This window comes from Acartia tonsa, chromosome 7, assembly GCF_053477335.1.
Source record: "Acartia tonsa isolate MP-2025a chromosome 7, ASM5347733v1, whole genome shotgun sequence".
NCBI lineage: Eukaryota > Metazoa > Arthropoda > Copepoda > Calanoida > Acartiidae > Acartia > Acartia tonsa.
This window is the reverse complement of record NC_137266.1, coordinates 25,964,388-25,991,776: the sequence shown is the minus strand read 5'-3', so window position 1 is coordinate 25,991,776 and position 27,389 is coordinate 25,964,388. Positions and strand designations below refer to the sequence as shown.

At 35.2% G+C, this 27,389-nt stretch overlaps 1 protein-coding gene across 2 annotated transcripts in view; it reads left to right on the top strand.

The window, feature by feature from the left end:
• The first annotated feature begins 1,746 nt into the window (after positions 1-1,746).
• LOC145325155 (uncharacterized) overlaps positions 1,747-27,389 on the top strand; it is a 61,018-nt gene continuing 35,375 nt past the window's right edge. For both annotated transcript variants that reach the window (XM_080168011.1, XM_080168013.1), the window contains exons 1-8: positions 1,747-1,901; positions 2,121-2,203; positions 2,562-2,632; positions 6,248-6,400; positions 7,184-7,317; positions 7,684-7,757; positions 8,360-8,436; positions 11,756-11,818. In XM_080168011.1, the coding sequence (XP_080024137.1) occupies positions 1,814-1,901; positions 2,121-2,203; positions 2,562-2,632; positions 6,248-6,400; positions 7,184-7,317; positions 7,684-7,757; positions 8,360-8,436; positions 11,756-11,818 (743 nt within the window). In that variant the 5' untranslated portion in view covers positions 1,747-1,813. The remainder of the gene's footprint in view (positions 1,902-2,120; positions 2,204-2,561; positions 2,633-6,247; positions 6,401-7,183; positions 7,318-7,683; positions 7,758-8,359; positions 8,437-11,755; positions 11,819-27,389) is intronic.

Here is a 27,389-nt window from a genome sequence, read left to right as displayed (position 1 = left end):
ATTTTTCATCTTATATGGGTCCTTTCCCTCATAATGGCTGTAGAGCATTGACCCCCCCTTCCCTTTTATTTTTGAAATGGTGGAAAATAAGAGGTGAATGGTGGTTTTTAATTTGTTATAAAAACAAGAAGGTTTGAGGTTTAGTGTTTAGTTTGTACTTTGAGGGAAAGCACCAAAAAGTGATACTCTTTTCCGGGTTATAATAAAAACAAACATATATAAACACCCTAGTTACACGACCATTATATGAATTTTATAAGGAAAAGCTATTAGTAGGAACTGATAATAGGCCAAGGCATTCATACTTTTCTTAATATCATTTTGCGCAGGGTTCGGTTTTAATATCAAAATTGCGCTTAATAGGTTTAGATTCGAACCCGTTACTTACCTAACTTAGAATATTTAAAGAAAATACTACTTATAAAAATTTAGATTTTGTCCATTTATTTATCCTTTTATTCGAAATTATTTGTTTCATCAACAAACTACGGCCAAAATTTAGCATGAAATTGTGTTTCTGCATGGGAAAAACCGTAAGACAAAAGGACTGTACCAATTAAAGAATAAGATTGTTATTTCTCTTGTAATAAACTTTTTAAAAAATTGTAGATGCGTTAATTTTAAAATAAAATAAAGTATTTATGCAAGTACTAGCATTCTTTTTGGTCTTTTTATACGAAAACTGCTTCAATAAATTTTTAAAAACTTTTTGGTTATTTTTAAGTGAACAGTCTCTTAGGAAACTTTTTTGCATATTTGTTTGTAGTGAGGTTTCTCTATATTATTGGAGCCAGGTTTTAAGTTTGTCCGTCTATCTGTAACTGCACTTAATAGTTATTTAAAATAGAATGCTAATTATTTTTTTGGCGAATATTAGATGCCATTTACAAAGGAGCATCCAGCACACAATTTACTTTGTCCGTCGGTCTGTCATTCATGCTACAAAAGTCTTCATTAATTTTTTGTGGTTTTGTGATTTTCTGTTGTTGTTCACAAATTCTAAATTTAAAAAAATAAGACTTCAGAATATATGTTTAATAATTCAATTTGTCCGCTTGTCCATCCGTTTTTTTTTCTTCGCTATTTATGGATGTTGTCATCCTTGTTTTGATAACTACACAAGTATCTTTTGTTATATATTTTCTCAATCTACTTATCAGGCCCATTTTCCAGGAGGTTTATATCATTTAATTACAACCTTTCTTACAAACAATTACAGTTTTTGTCTGTTTGGATAAAATGATATGCAAATAAGCTAAAAAAATACTTAACACTTTTACTCAGAGTCATAGTAATTGTAACCCAAGAATTATTTCATTATTTCCAAATACTTTTTTACTAACAGGTTTGAAAGATTTTCTTAATTTTAGTTTAGATTTTGTTCTTGTATTTTAAAACTTTGCATTCCGAGTCATAAATATAAAACTTTCATCCTAATTTTCAGCATATCTAATTATCTTTTAACGACTGATAAACAATGCAAAAATATTATAATTAATTACTCTTTTATGTGCATTTTTCTAGTAAACAGTTTTGTTTATGATGAAAAATTAATTTGTCAAATAAATTTCTAATTTATAGTACGATATAATATAAATATATTTTGTTTATTTGTTTGTATATTAATTGACAGGGTATATGTCGACATTATAGTATTGTTAAAAGTGGTTAAATTTGACTAATTTCTTCTTTATGTTGTAAAAGCTAATTTGCCAGTCATTTTAACAATTTTATTATTTTATCTTCAGATATTACCTAAAATTGATTTATATTATGCATTAATGTGAAAATACTTGAAAAAAAATCTACGAAAATGGGAAGCAAACAGTTTGTGTTACCAAGTATGAAGTCCAACTTTCTGCAAGGAGGCAGAATTGCTTCTGTCATCAAAGAACTACAAGGTTGCGTGATTTTTCAAAACCAAATTTTCTTATGCACAACATGTTTTATGGTTTAACTATAAACATGTTTTTATAGTAACTTAAAATAAAAAGTAAAAAAAGATTCACTGTAAACGAGAACCATAAAGATTCAGTGGTTTGATTCTCTGCTATACAAACAAGCAGAGAGACATCTTGTTACTTTTATATAAGGATATTTAAATTATTATATTTTTTTAGGTTCTGAAGAAGGAAGTCAGCGAGTAGCCTACAAGACTTACAACAGAGATTCATTTCTAGCGAGGCAAAATCTTTATAATAAGGTAATTTATTTTAAGAAGTGCAGCTACTTTTTAATTGTATGTTTGTAAACCCATCCGAACGACCAACCATACAATAGAGAGGGGTCATTAAAATGTAAATTTAACTAGTATCCAAATTTTATTTAAATCTAATTTGTTGATTCCAAACTTTTCAACCAATAATTAAAATCTACAGAAGTGAGTAAGTATGTTTATCATCATTGGGGAGGTATATTAATTGTTCATTGTCCATTGTGTTATCCCTTTATATATACTTGTTTACTACTACCCTATATCACATATCTACCATGATATTTTGCTATTATGTCTCTGTATTTAGTTTATTGTTCTTTTCCATTTAATATGAGAATATTTTTAGGATAAGCTACCAGAAGTGAACGAAACGAAGGAGAGACTGGCGAAGAGTAGAGAAGCTTTTCTTGCTAGCAGGTATGGGTAATCTATAATACAAAGTAGTAGGATGTCTGTCTGTCTGTCCGTCTGTCCGTCTATCCGTTTGTCTGTCTGTCTGAAGCTTAAGATCTCAGTAACCACTGAACCGATTGGGCTCTACTCTTCAGGGAATATACCTACTGGTCCTAGAGGCTAGAGGCGAAGCCGCTAGTAAAGTATAAAGCATCCACTAGTTATTTGGTTCCATCCTTTTCACAAACAACGTCAGAAAAAAAAGACGTTGAAACTGGTCCATTTACTGCAATTTATTATCTTAAGCATTAATAACTATAGCAAAAGGGCGTGTAATCAAAGAGTTGATTGTCTGTGTGATTTATTCGGAGTGTATTCCTTTTTCAGAGTATAGATAGTATGAGGGATAGGGCCTGCAGGGGAAAGGAATATGCTTTTGGGGTCGAGGGCAAGAAATACAAATCAAAATAATAACAGAGATTTGTTCCCTTTTTTAGCTGCAATATAATGGATGAAAGGTTTGACATTTTTTATTTGAATAAGGATAATAATGTCAATAGAGAGCGCAACAAGAATAACAATAAATTATAGATATTGGTTAAAGAAAATCAATAAACAAGTATGCTGCTTAGCCTCTAGCCTCTACGAGAGGTCAGTCAAATAAGACATTAATAAAGCTTCTCTGAAAAGTACAACCCATTTTTACCAGCAATTTTAGAGATCTTTAGCGTCAAATATAAAAACTACTTTATATAAATACAGGTTTATTAAACAATTTACTACGAATACGACCGTTACTTACCACGTAAAACCAGGAAACTATCTAGTTGTATAGTTGCTTCACAGCTAAAATTCCAGAGCAGTTAGTAAATATAAAAGTACAGTAAACCAACATAACACCTTTATTGTACTATAGTCCACAATAAAAATAAGATCTGTATTAAAAATATTTGTAAAGCTTTTCTTCTGTATACTTCAACATGTGGTCTATTCTATAGAATAAGTTTAAGACACACAGTATTTATTCTACAATTTGTAAATGTTGTTGTACGTTTTTTTAGTGTCTTCGACTCAGGCTTTGGACTTTAAATAAACATTCCCTAGTAGCAAAAGGTATACACATCCATGCACAGCTTATATCCCAAGGCATAACAAAATTGTATTGGGTGTTGATTTTATATTTAAATGGGTTTTCTTTATAGCCTAAAACCATGATCTAACTCATATTTAAGTATTATAAAAAAAGGTTTAAACCATGGCCTGACCGGCAAATAAGCATTCGAGCGGTTAGCGAAATCTTAATTTTCATAGGTTAGGTTCAGGTTAAATAAAAAAAGCCAATTTAAGTTTTTAGAATTTAAAATAACTAAGTTCTAATCATAAAATAGAATACATAGTACATTCTATTTGCTGTACAAAATTTGATTCGAGTCTTTAAGGCCAAATGTTGCTCTGGTCGAGTAATAATGAAGTTAAGCTCAGATTACAACAATAACAGCAGAGGAAGAAAGAGGCAGCGAAGGAGGGTGGAGGAGGGGGGGGGGGGTTGCGAAGGAGAGAGAGAGAGAATTTATTTATACATTTCAAGTTCAAATTTTTAAAGAATCCATTAATCAAAGTGTTGCCAGAAATTAGAGTATAGATTAAGGATTTTTTTAGTATGGCTGAGAAAAGTAGTTTTAAATCTTCTAATTTTTCCTTAATATATCCGCGGAAAACTGTCTATAATACGATACAATAAATAACTATAACTAAATTTTTATTGAAAAAGAAAAAAAAACATTATTTACCTAGGAAATTTTAAAACTTCAAAAGAAGCAAATATCGTTATATATACAACCTCATTCTTTTTTATATTTGTGCGAAAGTTAAAATTCTTTTTTGTTGTTCTTCTTAATTTTGGGAGATTTTTTATTCCTTAATCCCTGTAAATGTTTGACAGACTATGTTAAACTAACAAAGCCAAATATTACATTAAATTCTCATTTATCATTCCTTTATTTAGAAATAAGTTTATGGGCCATGAATTATTTGGTATTTAGTGTTGCTATTACAAATTTGTTGTCATAACCGTTAATACTCTATAAGTTTTCTATGTCGGTCCGTTGCTTGTTAGCACTATTATTTGTAAATTCTAGTGACAAGTTTTACCTACTTTGATGTATGATGTTTTCGATTTGTGTTAATTTTTTTAGAAGAAAATAGTGATTAGAGTATATACAAATAAATACCTGCCCCCTTTTCCAATTCCTTTTTCCTCTACAAGTAAATTGTTTTCTGCTACTTGGGTGTGTTAATATTGGTTGATTTTCCATAACATATTGATTACATAATATTCCTTCGTGAAAAAAGGAGAGACATTAAATTGAATATTCCTCTGGTTCCCAAGATTTTATGAGCATGTTCTTATTCGTTACCTTAAAAACTTTGGATACTTATATTGTATCTTGATGGGTTGGTTTGAATCTTGCTGTGTGTTTAAACTTTAGAAACAATAAAAATGTAATCTTTAGAAAGTTTAGTTTTATTTAGTATTATTAATCTAGTACATCAATTTAATGTCTAGCGTCTTTTCCCTTAAATCCCCGACGGTCCTGTCTTTCTTGAAATGGGTATAGTATTAATTTTTATCCATTGTGCCATCACTGATAAAAACAAATAAAAAATTCTTACAATAGCAACTTAAGTAAAAGCATTTTAGAGAAATAGGTACTGAATAGCGCACGTTTTAGGCTAATTGTCCTTTTTATGTTTAAAAAATGCATTTTATAACCCATTTTTACCACAGCAAAATAAAACATTTATTTTTTTTAAAAGTAAAATGAATCCAGTAGTTCTCAGCATTGTTAAAAAGGCCATTATAATTTACAAGGGGTGCTGACATACCTACAACTAGTAAAAGTAAAATCACTGTATTTTGTCTATTTCAAAAGTAGGTGTATTATTGTAAAATATTTATTTACTCACCTTTACCAACTGGCATAATCACAGTTGCATTATCATTTTTAGTAAATCAATTAGTTTGTCAGCAGAAAAATAGCAGAAAACGAGCTTGAGGCATTTATGACGTTTCTCTGCAAAGTTCAACCCATATAGACCAGTAATTTCTAAGACCTTTAGCTTCAGAAAAATAACTTACTTATTATAGAATGTAATAGTTATTTCTCGTATCGTATTATAAACGGTTTTCCGCGGATATAGAATGTAAAACTAGTTTTTTTAGCCAGTGCCTTCGGCACCACGGGGCTAAAAAAACTAGTTTTAATCTTATGATTGTACATTTCTATATTCGTAGAAAACTGGATATAATACGATGCTAGACATAGTTTTTTCGTATGGATGAGAACCGGTTCCTATCCACCGGATTCGAATGAATACGAGAAAATTAATTATTAATATATGTAGGTTGTAATAGATAAAAACAAATTTATTAAACTGTACACACTATGATTTTGAGACCAATTACATTTACATTTAAGTTATAGAAAATTAAAGGATAAATTTACAGTACAAGTTTCTTTTTTCACACGGCATACACATTAAAGAGTTTTGCTATTTGTTGCATTGATTTATTTTCTATTGTTCTATCCTTGCCTGTTATAATTCATGCATATTAAACTAATCCTTTAACTATTTCAGGGGATTCCAAGACCACACAGACAATGAAGTACTAGGTTCTAAACCTACCACAGATACGTCCAAAACAGAGGTTGATAGTTGTGCCATTTCGTCGAGCGGGGTATCGAGTTCGAGTACGTCCAGCGGTGTGTCCAGTAAATCTAATACACCCAGGTCAGTTTTAGGATATATATGAAGAGAAAAAATGACGAAGCTCAATCTGTACCACTTTTGCGCCACTTTTTAATTCCTGTGACGTCATAAAATGAGGGAGATGAGAGGAGAAGTGGGAAAGAAAATCCCTAAAAAAGAGATGAAGAATATGACGTCACAAGTGGAGCAAAAGTGGTACAGATTGGGCTTCGTCTAAAAAATAATTACAACTTTAAGTATTTCAAAGTTGAAGATTACTATTTTTGGTTTTTAATTGGAGGGCTGGGGAGAAAATTAGTAATAACCTATAAATCTTATATCTCTAAGGTCCTTAAAGATTTTAAGCCAATAAATGATATAACATCCTTACAAAGGAATGGGTACAAGTATAATGTACAGTACAATGCTCTTTCATTCTTTTACTCTTTATTTAAAAGCTATGATTTTTTTTTGCCTGTATCATTTTCTTGTCTGCTTTGATTTGCATATTATATCATAGTTAATAGAAATATAATCTTAGATTAGAACAGATATGCATCGATTAAAAAGTTATGCAATCTGGATTTTTATTTATCTCTTATTATAAAACTGTCTCAATTGATTTTCCTTCTTAAAAGCTGTAGGAAATTTTTTGATTTTTACATACTATATAAACAGTACTCGACAACCGCTGCGGTTTGATGAATAACCTTCAGCTGTTGCTTTGGTTGAATTTGTGGTTATATTGGCCGCCTTTTTTCTCTAGATGCTGTTGAACATGAACTAAAGTATTTTTTTTATATGTTTTTTTTATGAAACTTTTAGTTGTGAGCGAGTAGAGCAATCAACAGGTTGTCTGACACCGCCCTCATCCACAGCAAGCTACGCCAGTTCAAGCCGGGGCACTCCACCTCCCTCATCAGCAACGTCAAGTCTCAGCAGGGGCGTGTCACCTCCAGGTATGTAGTTTTAAGCTTGTTTTTGAAGATTTTGGGTATTTTTGTAGTATTTTGCTCGAGTTCTACAAAAATTTACTTAGGTATTATAGAAGCATTTTATAAATATTTTACAAATGAACACACCAAGCAATTAAGAGAGAAGGGAGGGTAAATGTAATATTTCAGAAAACTTTGAAAACTGGATTCTTCATTTGATAGCCCAAAATTATAAAGTCAAGAAAATATAACATGCTATTTTTTCCTCAATGATTTATCTACTTTATGGGGAATATTGTCAATCATAATTGGGGGAAGATATATTCATCATCCAAAGTAAAATCAGCTAAAGTTTGAAGAATAACTTTATCATAAATATTTATTTACTAGGAGAAGATCGTCATACACCATCAACAAGCAGAGACCATAGTCCTGTTCATTTTCAACAATACAGAGATTCAAAGGTAACAAACCATGTATTAATTCTATGGCTTTTATTTGTGGATAATTGTTTATATAAATGATTTTTCAGTATGGCTGAGAACCGGTTCTAATCCAGCGGATATTAATCAGTTTCAAAGCCATACTGAAAAATAAGTGTTGACATCAATCATATTACCTAAAAATTATCCAACGCAAAATTAGACGTGAGTTTTAACTCTGAACTCATTGCAACTATTTCTCCAAAAATTATCCCCTCTTTGATATCTTGCATATAGAATACCAGTTTATACCAACAATGAACTTAATTCGGAAAAAAATCACGAAACCTATACGTGTTTTTTTAGCTGTCGTTGGGGGGCAACACATCGTAAAATTGACGACCTCTCCAATTGCCCCCCAAATATTATTTTATATTTATTTCGCTTGTTGGTTATACCTTATACCTGATATAATACAGACAGACAGACTTACAGTCTATTAAATAAGATACTAAAATCATGAGTTTGATTTTTAAATATCTGGATTTTTTCCATATTGTTAAGATTACTGTTGAATACCGTATAGTACCGTTTTTACTGTACAATAAGGAGTTTACATAAATATGTTTATTTTATAATTTTAGCTGGACACTGGTCAGTTTACAAGAATTCCTGCAGAGGGAGTCAGAGTTATTCAAATAAATAACATCGAAGAAGACAGGTACAAATCATCCAATGAAATTTTAAAAAATCTTCCAATTTAAATTTTTGAAGAAAATGTGCTTTTCTTAAATATTAATGTTATTATGGATAATCATGCTGTTGCTATCAATTCTTGTTTACTTTATTAGTAGCTCAACTACTCTATATGTCCTTTCGTCGGTTCGTTCGTATATTTCAACGTTAGTTTATCTTGTAAGTTTTTGTGATCTTTATTATTCCATTTACAGTTTATATACAAAATTTTCTTGGTTTTACCATCTTCCTGTTGTATTTTTTCTTCTTCTAATAACAGCTATTTACTTCCAAGCTAATGGTAACTTCAAGTGCTGTTCTACTTAGAAACATGAATGTCTTTGTTTACATATTACAATCGGCTATGCCCCTAAAGCTAAAGGTCTCTACATTAAATCTTAGTTTTAAAAAAGAATAATTTTAGATAGGGGGAGGATTTTAAGGTTGATTGCTCTTGGGAGGGTGAAGGTACCTGCCCCCAAAATTTGTATGAGCCTTCTCTGACTTAAAAAGAAGCATCAGTGTAAAATAAACTCATATCGGTTCAGTGGTTGGTGAGATCTTTCGGTTCAAGCACAAAGACATAAAAACATCATGATAATGTTATATAAAAATTGGGTATAGTCCTTTCCATGACATCGCTCCATATGTAAGGGGCTATTAAGGGGCGATGGAGAGGCTATGTAGGGGCTATGTTATATAAATTAAGGTAAGGAGCTATTAAGGGGCGATGGAGAGGCTATGTAGGGGCTATGTTATATAAATTAGGGTAAGGGGCTATTTAGGGGCGATGGAGAGGCTATGTAGGGACTATGTTATATATATTAAGGTAAGGATTATATAAATTAAGGTAAGAGGCTATTAAGGGGCGATGGAGAGGCTATGTAGGGGCTATGCTATATAAATTAAGGTAAGGGGCTATTAAGGGGCGATGGAGAGGCTATGTAGGGCTATGTTATATAAATTAAGGTAAGGGGCTATTAAGGGGCGATGGAGAGGCTATGTAGAGGCTATGTTATATAAATTAAGGTAAGGGGCTATTAAGGGGCGATGGAGAGGCTATGTAGGGGCTATGTTATATAAATTAGGGTAAGGGGCTATTTAGGGGCGATGGAGAGGCTATGTAGGGGCTATGTTATATATATTAAGGTAAGGATTATATAAATTAAGGTAAGAGGCTATTAAGGGGCGATGGAGAGGCTATGTAGGGGCTATGCTATATAAATTAAGGTAAGGGGCTATTAAGGGGCGATGGAGAGGCTATGTAGGGCTATGTTATATAAATTAAGGTAAGGGGCTATTAAGGGGCGATGGAGAGGCTATGTAGAGGCTATGTTATATAAATTAAGGTAAGGGGCTATTAAGGGGCAATGGAGAGGCTATGTAGGGGCTATGTTATATCAATTAAGGTAAGGAGCTATTAAGGGGCGATGGAGAGGCTATGTAGGGGCTATGTTATATAAATTAGGGTAAGGGGCTATTTAGGGGCGATGGAGAGGCTATGTAGGGGCTATGTTATATATATTAAGGTAAGGATTATATAAATTAAGGTAAGAGGCTATTAAGGGGCGATGGAGAGGCTATGTAGGGGCTATGCTATATAAATTAAGGTAAGGGGCTATTAAGGGGCGATGGAGAGGCTATGTAGGGCTATGTTATATAAATTAAGGTAAGGGGCTATTAAGGGGCGATGGAGAGGCTATGTAGAGGCTATGTTATATAAATTAAGGTAAGGGGCTATTAAGGGGCGATGGAGAGGCTATGTAGGGGCTATGTTATATAAATTAAGGTAAGGAGCTATTAAGGGGCGATGGAGAGGCTATGTAGGGGCTATGTTATATAAATTAAGGTAAGGGGCGATGGAGAGGCTATGTAGGGGCTATGTTATATAAATTAAGGTAATGGGCTTTTAAGGGGCGATTGAGAGGCTATGTAAGAGCTATGTTATATAAATTAAGGTAAGGGACTATTAAGGGGCGATGGAGAGGCTATGTAGGAGCTTTGTTATATAAATAAAGGTAAGGGGCTATTAGGGGCGATTGAGAGGCTATGTAGGGGCTTTGTTATATAAATTAAGATAAGGGGCTATTAAGGGGCGATGGAGAGGCTATGTAGGGGCTATGTTATATAAATTAAGGTAAGGAGCTATTAAGGGGCGATGGAGAGGCTATGTAGGGGCTTTTTTATATAAATTAAGGTAAGGGGCTATTAAGGGGCGATGGAGGAGCGATGGAGGAGAGATGTAGGGGCCATCAAAGTACAATGTAATATAAATTTGTGGAAGGAGCGATGAAGGGGCGATGTAGGAGCGATGGAGGAGCGATGTAGCAGCGATGTAGGGGCCATCAAGTTGCAATGTTATATAAATTTGGAGAAGGAGCGATGAAGGGGCGATGGAGGAGCGATGTAGGAGCGATGTAGGAGCGATGTAGGGGCCATCAAAGTACAATGTAATATAAATATCAAGAAGGAGAGATGAAGGAGCGATGTAGGGGCGATGTAGGAGCGATGAAGGGGCGATGGAGGAGCGATGTAGGGGCCATCAAAGTACAATGTAATATAAATTTCAAGAAGGAGAGATGAAGGAGCGATGTAGGGGCGATGTAGGAGCGATGAAGGGGCCATGGAGGAGCGATGTAGGGGCCATCAAAGTACAATGTAATATAAATTTCAAGAAGGAGAGATGAAGGAGCGATGTAGGGGCGATGGAGGAGCGATGAAGGGGCGATGGAGGAGCGATGTAGGGGCCATCAAAGTACAATGTAATATAAATTTCAAGAAGGAGAGATGAAGGAGCGATGTAGGGGCGATGTATGAGCGATGTAGGGGCGATGGAGGAGCGATGTAGGGGCCATCAAAGTACAATGTAATATAAAATTCAAGAATTAGAGATGAAGGAGCGATGTAGGGGCCATCAAAGTACAATTTAATATAAAGTTCAAGAAGGAGAGATGAAGGAGCGATGTAGGGGCGATGAAGGAGCGATGAAGGGGCACTGGAGGTAAAGGACTATGGAGGGGCGATGGAGAGGCTATGAAGGAGCCATCATGGGGCTATAGTATAGCCTCTTATCATAAGAGGCGATATTAACGCCCCTTCAAAGGAGCTATTAAGAGGCCATGAAGGAGCTATAGCATAGCCTCTTATCATAAGAGGCGATATGAACGCTCCTTAAAAGGGGCTATCACATCGCTCCATATGATAAGAGGCTATGCTATAGCTCCTTGAAGGAGCTATAGAAAATCATCGCCCCATATGGAGCGATGTCATGGAAAGGACTATACCCTAAAAATTTAATATTTCAGCATGAAGTCAAACCCTACTCAGTTTAACAAGACCAACTACGAGTCTAAGAAAATATCAATAAAGTAAGTTTTTTTAATTAAACAATTAGAAGCAAAACTCTACTTGATGATTATTTTAGGTTTCTTGTCCGTTCATCTGTCCCCAAAATATTTTAGACACACTGAATAAATCGACTCTCTAAAATGTAAGATTTCCCTAAAGGCTTGAGGAGCATACGTTAGTATACCTACAAAAAAATAGTCGTAATTGTCAAGTAATTTAATGAAAACACAATTTTTTTATTATAGAATACTGTTATTTTTACCTATCTTTATTTGATAACTTCGCTGTTTATTGACATAGTTGTCCTTGTTTTTACAACCCTTATTAGAATAAAGCTTTTTTGCCAAAATTTCTTTTCAGCAATTTTTCTTAAATCAATTAAAGTATATCTAAATTTCTTTCTTTAACTTAACGCTGTTTTGATTTTAAATTGAAATAATTTAATTTATCTTTAATTATATCCTTTTACACCAGAAAAAGGTGTTGCAAAAATAATAATACTTACGCAAATTTAACAAGAAAAGATATGCATTTAAGTAGTGCAGTAACATCAAGACAAAACATATTCTTAAAAGGGTGGGAGGTAGATTAGACCTAATACCTTAAAATTGTTCTATCTAAGGAAGGTGGTGGTCCCCTCCCCACTCAAAAATAGATTAAAATCTTCAATGGGTTTTGAGATAGATAAAAACAACAGTTATAAGTAAATCTTCATACTTTATAAATAGACATATTAAAGATGTGACAATTTTTATCATACGATTTTTAAAAATATGCTCATAAACAAGAAAGTTAAAAGCATTGTAGCTAATTTTAATGTGCATGCATTTTTAAACTGTATTTTCTTCTGTGCATTTTCTTGTATTTGTCTTTTAATGTTTCTTTTTGTCTCCAACGTTTACCAAATTCATTTCCTCTCCACATTAAACTAGAAAACAATGCTAGACAAGGATGGCAATATCTCTATAAATAGCGAAGCTCAAGAATATAAATAATTTATGATAAGCCAGCCTTAAAGAGTTAAAGATTAAATGCACAGTTATCGGGGATCTTCACAATTAAAAGCCAGCAGCCTATCTGTTATAAAAATAACAGATTAATTAACATTTTCCCCAAGAAGTTAATTGTTCCTTAGAGTATTAAAGACGTAACGACAAAGTGAGTTATAGAGTAGATGCTCCTTTTTGAGTAGAATCCTCACACAAAGATACAGCCGACTATCTTTGAAAACAACTAAATAAATTACATTACTTTTCTAGGACTAACATGAGCTATAGAGTTGATTTGCTACTAAGAATCCTTTTTGGCAGTAGAAAAAAAGCAATTAAATAATAATTGGCAATTTTTGTTTTGTTTTGGGTGTGGCCGGCATATTTACTAAAACTATGCAACATTAACGCAAACATATTTGCCACAAAACTAAATTGTTTCAGCAAAAACCTAACTGTTGAGAAAAAAACATGGATGAGGGAATGGGTATATAAAGTGATATGAGTATTAATTATATGTTAACAGTCTATCTTGATTTAGAGCCGAGAAAATCACGTTTATGTAAATAACAGACGGACACACTGGCGGGCATTTCGAATTATTGAGTAGCTTTCCTACTAAAAATCAGTATTTCTATACACTACATCTATTTTATAGAAGTAGGGAAAGACAAATAAAATATCTTAGTTATTATGTTAATTTAAAAAGCCTATGTGAAAAATTATAAAATTGTTTAATGTTTATAGAAATAGAACTAAATATGTCATAAAAAAAAATTATTTTCATTCATTTCTTCTTTTTATTGTTCTTTTTATCTCCTTATTATGAAGTGTATACCCCGCATTAAACCCCGCAAAAAAGTACAGTAATCCAAAAATCTAAGGCATTTGTTTCGGTACGCATGCATTGCCGTACACGAAATCTTAATCTCCAAGCCCTCCGAATGACCAACATGTGAATGTTTACGAATGTGTATTTATTACCATGAAAACGGTGCATCTAAAACAAAAATATAAAAATTAATAACATAATATTAATGGTTTATTATTTTTGTATATCGAGGTTGCGTGATTTCAATTTAATTAAAAATATATTATTTCTAAAAAACTTTAAATTGGCACGAAACATATTAAATAGCATCAGAAATTGATAATTTTAGATTCAAATGATCAATAAAATTAAGGAAAATATTCGTATGTCAAAAGTTGGCAGTTAAATGGTCTATTTGTTGAAAAATTAATGTTTTAAATTTCTTCGTGAAAATATACCATACTACACTTATTATTAAGAATTAAAGATAAATTCTTACCACATTATACGTCAAACTAAGCAGGAAGGCTTATTTGAGATCTTCCACGGATTAGAGCGCATGTATATCCATCCAATACATTATTTTTATTCACGTAGCTCTTCACATGGGAATCAACAAGGAAAAAATGTGCGCGCCTTTGTTTGTTTACAAGCCAAGCGCGGAGATAGTTAGGAATGCCGCGTAACACACTCATTCTCTGGTGTAAGGAAAAGGGAATTAATTGGTTCGAACTTGCCAGGGAATACAAGAAAATCATTCCAACACACACCCGTCTAGTCACTGGGAATCGAACACAATAACTCATCTTAACATCATGCGTGCAGACAGTGTCCACAAAATCACAATCTCATAACGCATAAATTACAAGAGTTTAAAATGGCATGGCCATCAGGCCTAAAATTAATTATGGTAACTTACGAACACCACAATAACTCAAACCGACTCCACTACCACATAAGGATAGGAATAAGGAATGGGAAAAGCATTCAACATTCATGAAATGCACATTTACCACTCACACATCTCATTAATCATGGCCTCATAATCTCAATTAAAGTTAGAATTACAGACCATGTAATTGCGAATACATGAATTAATAATCAATAGTACCTAACTTTGATTAGGTACCTACATAATAATAGGCAAATGATTTTTATATTAAAAATCGCATCAATAATTAAATAATCAACTCAAACTTTTAATCAAAAGAAAGAAAGATTAAATAATGACATTTTTTCTACTAAATCTTTTTGCTAGAAAAGAAAAATAGAATTTTCATAAAAAACTTCTCAAAATTAAGCATTTTCTCCAGCGGAAAAATACTCGGCTTACATCTAGACATTCTTAGATAAGATAGGTAAATCCTTAAATCTAACATGTTTAATAAAATAGATACTTAAATCTAAATAAAATATGACTGTAAAAAAAATCATCAAACATCGGAAAATTAAAATTTCATAATTTTAAATCTTCGTGAATCAAAATTGCGTAAATAAAATTGCAATTGAAATATGCGAATTAAATTACCAAATAAAACAAAAGCTCAATTATAAGAAAAGAACTTCTTTAAATGCTGAGTTTGCAATTTCTCTCTGTTTTAAGAAGAAAGCAACTTGTACATATTCATACAGTCAAAATTAAGGCAATTTGGGGCCTCAGTTAGAATGTACCCCTCAAGATACAAACTAACCAATCTTTCAAATATTAATAATGCCATGTTCCAGCTATCCTGACGGACGTTATGTTTTTCCATCACAATTTTTTGATACTGCATAATTTCCGACAGGATTTCTGGCGCAGGGCTCCATCAACTGAAAATAAACATAATTAGTGATGTTTAAATCAAATCAAAAATTAAAAGAATCATGAATAATTCAAGAAACTTTTAGAATCATCAATCAAAGCAATCAAAATAAAATTATCTTATGCTTTAGTTTTGCCGTTCTGTAGTATGTCTGGCCGAGGTAACAGAGCTAAGATACACTATAGAGCGGTCTTATTAAGCTTAAATCTTCGAACTCAAAGAATCTACTTAATTCAAGACGAAAAAAATCTGCATTTTTCTTTAGGTACATCGGTTAAAAGGTAAATAGAAATAATTTTAATATATATGTAATATTAAATTATCTATGTGATTATAATAATTCTTAAGAAATATTTATATGATGTAAAAAATCTCATTGTGTTACTTTTTTATCATATCGAATTTCAATCAAACAAGTATAAAAATGTTCGTATTTGCGTAGGTACCTAGGAAAATTTCCGCGAAAAAATCCCTGGTCCCGGAGAGACTTAAATCATTGAAAAAACTTGCGTAAACATATAAATAACTTAAGTTTGCGTTTCAAATGAAAAAAAATCTTGCGTCGATTTGAAAGTTTAAACGAAATTGAGTTAAAATTTGCGTTTTTTGTCTTTCGAAAAAAATCTGATAAATCTACCGTAAAATAAAATTCAAAGTTAAACAAGAACGATACTTATACTAAACTTTGGGTAGATTGATCTTGAGCAGACGTCTTGCGGAAGTCTCGTTACTCGTGGCGGCTGCGTCATCTGATAATTTGAACTTGCAAACCACGGTCCTCCCACCTGGGCGCACTTCTTCCACACGCCCCAATCTGAACTTCTTCATCAAATTTGTGCTATCGTCGATCAGTACCACGTCTCCCGGCTCGAGCAGCACCTTGTTGCTGCGCCACTTGACGGACTTGAGTAGCTCAGGCATGAGCTGCTCCTTGTACACCTGATGGAACTGACGGGTCAACTCCTCCAAGTTCTCCAGCCTCCTGGTGATGGGCTCTTTACAACCTGTCTCAAAGGTGCAGATTGCATCGTTGGTCCTGCCGCCTAACAGATCAGCAGGTGAAATTATTCTCCAGCAATTGACGTCATCTCCTTGGGTGGCATAGGTCAATGGCTTAGAATTCAGGACTCTTGCAGTCTCAGCACACAACACCAATAAATCATTGAAGGTTACAGTAGCACCAGCCAACTTCTTGTTCAACACACGCTTGACCAGCCCAACCTGCCTCTCCACAGTACCCACGAACGAGTGTGCTGCGGTAGGCACCAGATGCCATTCAAAATGCATTCGGGTATCCTTCAAAAGTTCATCCATAATTCGCTTGGCACCGGCCATATTGGTGCCTCTGTCTGTGGTAACCCTTCTAGGCATATTGTAAAACGCCTGAAGTTTTCTCAAGCCGACCAGCACGGCTTCAGTTGAATAATCAGTCAACACATCAACAAACACAGCCTGTGTAAATCTACAGGCCACAATCAACAACCAAACTTTGTATTTGGTCTTGGAACTCCTGGTACCAACGCCAGGCTTCGTAACTTCGATCGGCCCCGCAAGGTCCATATGCACCTCCTTGAAGGGCACAGAGGGCTCGACACGATCTGGCAGAATATTAGCAATTGCGGGACTCGAACGCTTGGCATATTCAATGGAACATGCAGCACAACTCTTGACCACTTTCATAGCCTCCATGCGGCCATGTGTGATCCATGCATACTTGCGGCTTTGCGCCAACGTCTTACGATGGCCTCCATGCCCCAATTCATCATGGGACTGTTGAAGGATGAGCCGCGCCAGCCTGTTGTGGCGGCTGAGCAAGACAACACCTGGGCTGTCCTTCATAATCTTCCTGGGGCCTCCAGCAGCGGCCTCAAGAGCCTCATCTCCTCTCCCGGACATTTTCAATATTGTAAATGTCCTAAGAGGATAACATCCATCATGACCCACAATGGGCCAACAAACCTGGACCTTGTGATGATACGGTTGAAGGGAGTCAAATTTCCCTTCGGCGTCCATGGTCATCTCCTTCTCTTGGTTGAAGGAAGTCAAAAACAGGTCACAAACAGAATCCATGTATGTATTTGTGAAAGTATAGTTCTCATAATGTTTAGAACTATCATTGTTGCTAACACCATCCTCAATTGTTGCATCGCCACGTTTCTTGACAAGCAGCGTTTTAAAGCAGTTGGCAGCCTTAAGAACTGCGGCAACAGTCCTCCTTGCCTGCCTGTAGGTCCTTCTTGCCAGGGACCTCCAGAAATCATTGTCCACTACCTGTGTGAACATTACCTTGAGCTTCGCCATCTTGGGATTTAGCTCGCTCTCGGGAATGGATGCATTTACCTCACCCGCCGTCTTAACGGGCCACTGGTCCTGTTCCAGGCGCAACCAGCTTGGACCTTCTTGGTATGTAGATCCAGGTTGTACATCCTCAATCGTACACAAACCACGCGTCGCCAGATCGGCGATGTTGTGCTGGGTTGGAACCCATCTCCAATCTTCAGGGCTCGTCAACTGTTGTATCTCAGAAACACGATGACTGTTAAAAACATTTAACATAACACTGTCACTGGATAGCTGAGCTAGGGCACAGCTGCTATCACTAAAAAATACTTTGCCAGAAATGTTGAAAGGTAGAGCTCTGGCTACAGTATCCACAAGTCTGGCCAAAATTAGACAACTAAGCATTTCTAACCTTGGAATAGACTCAATCTTCACTGGTGCGACACGTGACTTGGCGCAACACAAAACTACATCATATCCTCCAGGAACTGGCCATCTCAGGTAGGTGATGGCTGCATAGGCCTGGTTAGATGCATCGCAGAAACCAACAAGCATTGGAAGCCCCAACGGCTTATCAGGAACCATCGAACGTCTGAACGACACATTTCCAAGTGCCGAACGGTCCTGGAGGCTGGACACGAGCTCCGACCTCAACTCTCCAGGTATAACATCATCCCAGTTACATCCATGTATGCAAACTGAGCGCAGACAAAGCTTGGACTTAAGCAGCAATGGCGCTGCTAGACCCATTGGGTCATAAAGTTGTTGCACAATTCTCCAAACTTCACGTTTAGTTATCAACTCAGGTAGACTTCTCCAGAGATCCTCCAGGTCCAGATCCTCTAGTAACTTTCTACCCTTAATCTTCTCGCCGTGGTTGGCTCTGACAGGTAGGAACAACTTATCCTGTTTAGGGTCCCAAACGAGGCCCAGAACTTTTACACTGTCAACATCATCTCCAGAATAAACAACAGATTTAAACTTGAAATTGCCAGGTGCAATCATATCCTCCAGCTCTTGGACCAGCTGGACAGCTTCAGGTTTACTATTATGACCGCTCAAACAGTCATCCACGTAAGTACAAGTCTCCAATTTGACCGATGGAGGATCTTGATACAAAACAAATTCAGAACTGAGTGGTTGCTGAACATCTCTCCACACATCCTGCTGGGCTACAACGTCACAACCTCTAATTTTCTCAGATCCATAAACATCTTGAACATCCTGCTGGGAACGTCCACCAAAAATACGACCAGTGAGTCTGAGGGCGGTCACGGCCATATCTCCAGCCAAGGCCTCACCAAAGTTGATGGTTTTGGTAAGGTAGACCTCTGGCTCTCCATCAACTGTATCAGCGAAAAAAACACGTTTCAGCTGAGAATCTTCATAGGTAGCTAATAATGAATTATAGAACTTCTGAATATCAGCCACGAATGCACACTTATAACTTCTGAACCGGATAAGATTGTGCATCAGAGTAAATAATGGAACTGGGCCGTCCATCATAATACTATTGAGGCTTAGCCCCTTGCAGCAGAGGCTGGAATTTGCGCATATCCTCAACGGCGTGGAAATAGACTCTTTATATGCGCAGACTAGGCTCGAATAATACACGGGCTTAGTATAAGCTAGGTCTTCTGGCGAAGCTTTCTGATACACTCCACGAGACACAGCTTCTTGAAACACTTGGCAGAAGGTGCTGTATTCACCTTTTTTAATCATTCTCTGCCGGTCACGTAAGCAGATCTTATAGGCCTGCTCTGAATTGTCAAATAACACACTTGGCGGCTGCTTGTAGGGATATGAGGCCGTCCAAATATGGTTTTCAAGATCTAATGTCAGACCTTCTTCAATCAGCTGCCGCTTACGCACGTCCAAGGCGGACTGCCCGGCGGCTATGGCGGCGCAATGACGGCAGTTCTTACAACCGCTGCACATTGATGGCGGCTGTATTCCCAAACTCTCAGTACTCAGGAACTCCATCTTGCTGACCTCCAACTTCACAGCTTTACAGGCAACAGGATTAGCAACAGTCCTGCCATCTGCAGACACAACTAAATAGCCTGTACCAAATAAGCTTCTGTACAGTCTAGAATCACCAACCATTTTATCTGCACACGGGAACATAGCTGGTGTTAAATGGCCGATTAAAACATCAATCTTGCCGTCGACCATAGAAAAATTATCAGGCTTCATGTTGAAAATGTCGGCGGCGGCTGTAGGATCAATAGAACGCAACCCTTCTTCAGTACCAATGCTGGGTACTACCGCCGCCTCCAGAATATGTGAATTCCGGTTGCGGTCAACCAAACAAATCTTGACTGTAGGACATGCTTGGCTCTTTCCATCTGCCAGAGAAATAGTAGCTGTGCGACCAGTTGATGGCAACTCTAACTTCTTGGCAATGCTTCTAGAAATCAACGTCAAATTTGCTCCACTGTCCCACATGGCATTGACGGTGACTTGACGTTTGTCAGCCGCCAACGCCGGGACCTGCTGCAACATCAGCATAAAATTGTTCTTGCTAAACAATTGTGACTCATACACTGCCGCAACTTGTCCACTAGCAACCGATTCATGTAATAATGAATTATGAGGCTGGTTGCAACTGTCAATGGTACAGCTGCCAAGCTTATCGGCTCTGGGACAATCGGCCACCCGATGCCCTTTTTGTAAGCAGAGCAAACAGGCGCCTATCTTCTTGATGAAGACTTTGCGTTCAGGAACAGACATATCCCTAAACTTGGAGCACTTAAACAACAGGTGATCAGAGTTACAACCTTCCGACGGGCAAGGCTGTTTCTTCTTGGTCTTAGCTGGAGACCCAGGTTTACCAACGGCTGTAGCTGCGGCCGCAGGATTACCTTTCTTCTTGGAGGGGGTGTCTACATCGAATGAACACCTCATCAAAATGGCGCCACGCTGTTCCTCTATAATCTTCAACAGCTTAGGAATATTTGGGGTATCCATCGAGCCCAACGCCAGGTTGAGCTTGTCCTGGAAATCACGTGGCAACTTCTTGGATAACATTTCCAAGAGAATAATGGTCAACCACTGGCTTGTGGTGACTTCCTCATCATCATCATCTTTAGTCAGCTGCTCGAGCTGGCTAACTGCACCACCAAACTCTGCTAAGACTGTCACAATCTGGTTGGAGTCCGACGGTTTAGGCTTCTTCTCCCATTGGTTGAAAAGGCAGAGCATCTGACGTGTTTTGGACTTAAAACGTGCGTCGAGGTAAGCCCATTGAGATTCATGTGATTGAATCTGAATTAACTGAAGTCTCAACTCTTTATTTCTGCAGACCTTTTCACTGCTCAACAATAACTGCAAATATGACGGGTCCTGTCCTACGGTAAGCTTTTTAAAATTGTCCTTGAAACTTACGTAGGCTGACTCTGAGCCGTCAAAGCTTGGAAGAAGACGTTCGTCGACACGATTCATATATCCTGGCGTGAATATAGAACCGGTGCCGAACTGTGGTGTGCCAAACGGCGACACAAATGGCGATGCTGTCGAAGCACCCGCCGTCGTTGTAGGCGGCTTCACAGGTTCAAGCTTAACCTCGGCCAGCCGTTTCATCAAAGCAGACAAAGTGTTTATAATTGGTTCTGGTAAGGGAAAGTATGACCCTTTAATAACTTTCACAATCTTTATGCAACGATCATATAGTTCAGCCTTATGGTCAGGCAAATTATCACCAACTAAATCAACAACACTTTGAATGTCACTGAGCTCTTCCATAGCATCTAGAGCCTCTTTCAGAGCGTTATAATCCTTTTGCACAGTAATTATATTAGAATAAATGTCACTAAACTCCTCAAGCTCTTGGATTCTCACTCCAAGCTTGCTAAAACCGACCATAATGCTATCGAATGTCTCGAACTTGTCATGGACAAGGATTGACTCCTTAGTGAAATGTCTAACATCAAGCTCTGAAGATTCACTGACCAACTTCATCACTTTATTTAGTTCACTGGTTAGGGCCTCGACGGCTGGGCGCAGCCGTAGTCCCAGTTGAGCGCCTTTATTCTTTTTAGGACCCATGATTGTCACAATAATTAACTGTACTGATTACGATTATAATAGTGTGTGGTAAGGTATCACAACCAACACATTCACAAAACTTCACAGATATTTTCTTAGCCGCATCTGTTCTGTCTCGTTTTCATTGTTTCGGTACGCATGCATTGCCGTACACGAAATCTTAATCTCCAAGCCCTCCGAATGACCAACATGTGAATGTTTACGAATGTGTATTTATTACCATGAAAACGGTGCATCTAAAACAAAAATATAAAAATTAATAACATAATATTAATGGTTTATTATTTTTGTATATCGAGGTTGCGTGATTTCAATTTAATTAAAAATATATTATTTCTAAAAAACTTTAAATTGGCACGAAACATATTAAATAGCATCAGAAATTGATAATTTTAGATTCAAATGATCAATAAAATTAAGGAAAATATTCGTATGTCAAAAGTTGGCAGTTAAATGGTCTATTTGTTGAAAAATTAATGTTTTAAATTTCTTCGTGAAAATATACCATACTACACTTATTATTAAGAATTAAAGATAAATTCTTACCACATTATACGTCAAACTAAGCAGGAAGGCTTATTTGAGATCTTCCACGGATTAGAGCGCATGTATATCCATCCAATACATTATTTTTATTCACGTAGCTCTTCACATGGGAATCAACAAGGAAAAAATGTGCGCGCCTTTGTTTGTTTACAAGCCAAGCGCGGAGATAGTTAGGAATGCCGCGTAACACACTCATTCTCTGGTGTAAGGAAAAGGGAATTAATGGGTTCGAACTTGCCAGGGAATACAAGAAAATCATTCCAACACAGCATTTAATATGAACGGATGGTGCTACCATTTGTATTTTGGTTGCAGGGGTTTAAGTGATATGTAAACTTCATGACTTGAAAAAAGACAGTTTTTATAACACAAAATAGTTTGTCTTTATGTAAATATTTTTAAAAAATATTCGAAGTTTTAAAGAGAAAAATGGCAATGAATCTTATCGACATGGTGTTGATATTCAAATTAGGCAATGGCATTTGTGCAAAGTTTACACCATAAATATCTTATAACCTTTTTTATGTTTTTATCATAAGTTGATAAAATAACAATACACGTGTTTCACAGAATAAATGAGAATTGAAATAAGATTGTTATACTTATTTTCTTCTACTACTTAAAGTTCACTTGAATATCCTTTTATCTGAGCACTTCCTATGATTTAGAATGATGATGCTAAATTGTAAATATTTTCTAGTAAACACAAAGACAAAAGCCACAAGAAGGGGTTAGCGGTTGGGCGGGGGCTGTTGTGTTGTTAGGCGGTGTTGTGGTGTGTGTGGGGGTGGGGGTGTGGGGGGGGGGAGGGTAGTGTTGTTGCTCATTAATATTATTCAACAAAATTGCGGACAAATTTTCTTTTGTTTTATTGTCTTTAACGTTTGGCATTTTGATCTTTGGGGGTAATGGGTTTATCTTTCATAGTGCACCCTCTTGTGGTTGGCAGTTGAAATAATAAGTAAAGTATATATTTTTTGAAAGGGTTAGGGTTCGAGTCAAGTTTCAATCCTTGGAAATAGTTAGAGGATTAAGGATTTTTGAGTTTTTTTAGTTTACTAAAATGGTGAATTAACAGTTTTTCACCTCTTTTCTAACAGAAAATATTTAGTCCTACAGAACTGCAAATATTATTTACTTTATAATTTTGAGCAATAAAATGGTCCAAATTGCGATGAATAATTTTGCTATAATATTATATTTTCTCGTATTCATTTGAATCCGGTGGATAGGAACCGGTTCTTATGAATACGAAAAAACTATGTCTAGCATCGTGTTATATCCAGTTTTCTACGAATATAGAAATGTACAATCATAAGATTAAAACTAGTTTTTTTTAGCCGGTGCCTTCGGCACCACGGGGCTAAAAAAACTAGTTTTAATCTTATAATTGTACATTCTATATCCGCGGAAAGCCGTTTATAATACGATACGAGAAATAACTATTATTTACATTATGTAAGAAAAACATGTTGTAACAAGGATATTAACATCCAAAACAGAGAAGCTCAACAAATTCTTAATAGTAGCCTTAAACATTCTCAAGATCAATACAAAGCTTTCCAGCCGTTGGTGAGATCTTATAGGACATTTACAAACATAAAGCAAATAACTTTTAAATTTTTCTAACTCTAATACAAATTCATAATTTTCCTCGACTGAAAAACATGAAATACCCTTGAAAACTAGCCTATAAATTATAATAAAAAAATCAAGAATTACAACCCGACCCCCTTGTATGCTAAAATTAGGATCTACAATAGGTCTGTCTGAGTGGGGGTATAATCTATGGAAGCTCGTGCCCTAGCCGGCAATAAAATGACTTGAAAACATGATTTAATAACAACGAAAACATCCTCTGTTAGAAATTATGTTGGAGTGGTCAACCTCCAGGGAATTAGGGATGCGTCAATGGACTATTTTTTGTTGAATTTTTCTGAATGTGTGACTCTTATACAGCTTTAAATTACAAATAAAAAACAAGTATAAAGAATGCCCGTCTATCTGTTAAATTCGCAATACCTTAATTTACAAAGAAGTTGATTAGTATACGTATTGTTGTATAGTATTCAACTTCTCCTTGGAGGGTTGAGTTACCCTCCCCGATATTAGTAGTGTAAAGTCTTGGGAGAGAGGGTAAAATTACCCTCCCCAAAATAGATATAAACATTTTCTGGATCTAAAATAAGCTTCACTGTAAAGTAGAATCATATTGGTTCAGTGGTTAGCGAGATCTTAAGCTGTAGACAAATACACATACAAAAGGCAGACCTTCTGTTACTTTTATATAAGGATAGGCATACCAGCACCTTTATCCGTGAAGAAGCGTGCATTGTAAAGTCTATATGGGTCTGATCTGCCCTTCAGACTAAAATATATTCAATTCAAGTTCCTATACATTAATTTTCCTTGTAGGTCTAAAAATATATTTTCTTTTGAAACTTTATGTTAAATTTAATCATTGTTATATTTAGAAGAGATACTGTTATTATGCCTGTCTTAAAAAGAAAAACATTTCCCTTGAGACGTGATTGTGAAGATTCTTTGCTTATAACACCATAGGCATCGCAAATTTAACACCTAAAATATACCAATCTTCTGTTTTATAATAGCTAAAAATAAACTGACCTTTGAATAGAGTTGCTACCCTTCACATTCAAAAAGACGTATACGATATGTCATTGTCTACCTATATTGTAACGGACACATTCTGAACATAGAAAAGCTTCTCTTCAACATAAAATTATCCTTGAGTTGACTGCCCACAATTTTGTTCCTTGTGTGGGTTAAAACAAGGACAATTTGCATATAGATTGGCGTGGCTAATCATTTTGTGCAATTTTAGCATCAGTTGCACTCAGCCACTAGATCATTTGAAAATAGAATTAATTGTAATTACTTCTAAATGCAGCTAGGGCATTCTTAAGTGTGGTTTTCTAGATAGTTTTTTGAAAACACCTCAAACTTTAATTTTTAAAGTAAAATTAGGCAATTCTCTTAAAAATCTTCCCTCAAAATAGTTCCAGGAACTCATAGAGCCATGGCGATTCAGCGGTTAACTTTTGGTTAACACACAGATAGACGAGACGCACATCCTGTTACTTTTATACAAGGATTGTAATTGTAGACATAAACTGTTATGCAAAAAAACTGTAAGTACAAATCAAAATGAAAACTAAATACTTGCATGTACAACTTCCAGGGGTCTTCAGGGGTCTATAGGACGATAAATATATGTATATACATTGCATTGGTACACAATGATTATAAACAAAATTACTCTTTAAAATCATTGGATGAAAAGATTGGACACTACTTTTTTGGCACCACCAAACCAAAATTTTTGAGTCAACGACCTAGATAACGTGATTATATAAAACTTTAGACACCCTTTTAATTTATATAGTCCAATATCCCCTCCATCATTGGGAACTTCAGACACAAACATACACAAAATGCCTTCAAAGGGCCCATTATAAAATTGGTAGAATTGTAGAATGAATATTAAACATTTGATATTTAAAGGTGTGTTTAGGTTGCAGCATTTGTAAGGATTATTATTTGAATTTTTAGTAGCGCAGCTACTCTATAGTTATGGTAACTTTCTTAATAAAGGGCAAATTTATAATATTACTCTTACTATCATTTTTCATTGAATTCTCGCGCGGGGATCTATATTCGAAGGGGCAGAGGGGGGCTATAAAAATAGCTAAAAACCATGCCATGACTTTAAAAAAATATCATATCCTATCATGTGAAGCTTACCTAAAATATTGAATCCAATCGGTTTAGCAGTTATTAAGATCATAAGATTCAGACAAAAATAACGTACATCTTTTCATAATAGGATAACAATTTTGTTGTTTGATTAGAACTTTATTGTTCTTGATATTAGTAAAATTCATTAATTATTTCTTTGGATTGCTTAGTTCCTTGTTAAGGCCCATACAGAATACATACATTAAAATCAGACAAGTAGAATATCATCTTTTTACATTTGATAGACATGTTTATTACAAGAAGTAAACATAGTGCCTTGCTAGATAAAGTTAGGTAGCTCAAAAGAATTGTTTTCATTAAACCAGGATGACAAAAGTAAATCTAAACATACGGCTAAAAGAACATTAACATAGTGACTGTCCTAATATCAAAGAAACTAAATATATTTTAGATTTTGACAAAAATTCAATATTATTCTGTCGCATCATTGCATTGCTTTAATTTAGGAGGCTTATTATTATTATTCAATCCCTATGAGACTTGATTTTAAAGACACATATTTGAATAACGAGGGGAAAAGATTCTTAATTGTTTATCAAATAAAAAGTAAATAAATTTCAATAGTCCTAGCTACAAAAATTTGAAAATTGTATAGAAAAAAACGGTCAAATTTCATGTATATACTTCTACTACAGAAAGTATGGGCAATTATTTTTTTAAAACCACTCATGTCCTTTATGTCAAATTTATGTATGTGAGATTGATATAATGAAATTGAATACATATTTTCTCATCTTCCCAACTGTTCTACATTTAGATTGGCTTTGCCTTACTTGGAGCAAATATGATAATTTCATTTAATTCCGGCTTTGTTTTTATCATTAATAACGCTGCTACTTAATTTTTGCTATAAGCGGCTGCGCTACTTATCCCCTGAAGGCTCAAAATATGTTCAATACCTAGATTTTAAATATATATTTTAGGGTGTTTTAATGCAATGCTTTAACATATAGAATAGCTTCGATTATAAAAATTATGTTTGGCTTTGCAAATTTATTCTGTAACAAAGTAATTTTGTAAAATTTTCAAGGTTTTTCTTATGTAGATATTTTTCCATTTAAGGGCATCTACTCAGACAAATAATATGAATTAATAAACTTATTTTATACTGGCTCTGTATGTAGTATAACTATACATCATATTTTGCTAATGTAATAACTATCTGAGAGCAAGGCTCAATGAAAGTAAAACATCTACCAAAAAAATTACAACATTCATATAAAGTGAGTTCTAAAGTAGATGTTCAGAGCCTTTAAAAAGGAGAGATAGAGAGAAAAAATACTAAATTATAAATTCTAAATTGAAAATTTGTGTATTAATGAATTTTGTAGCA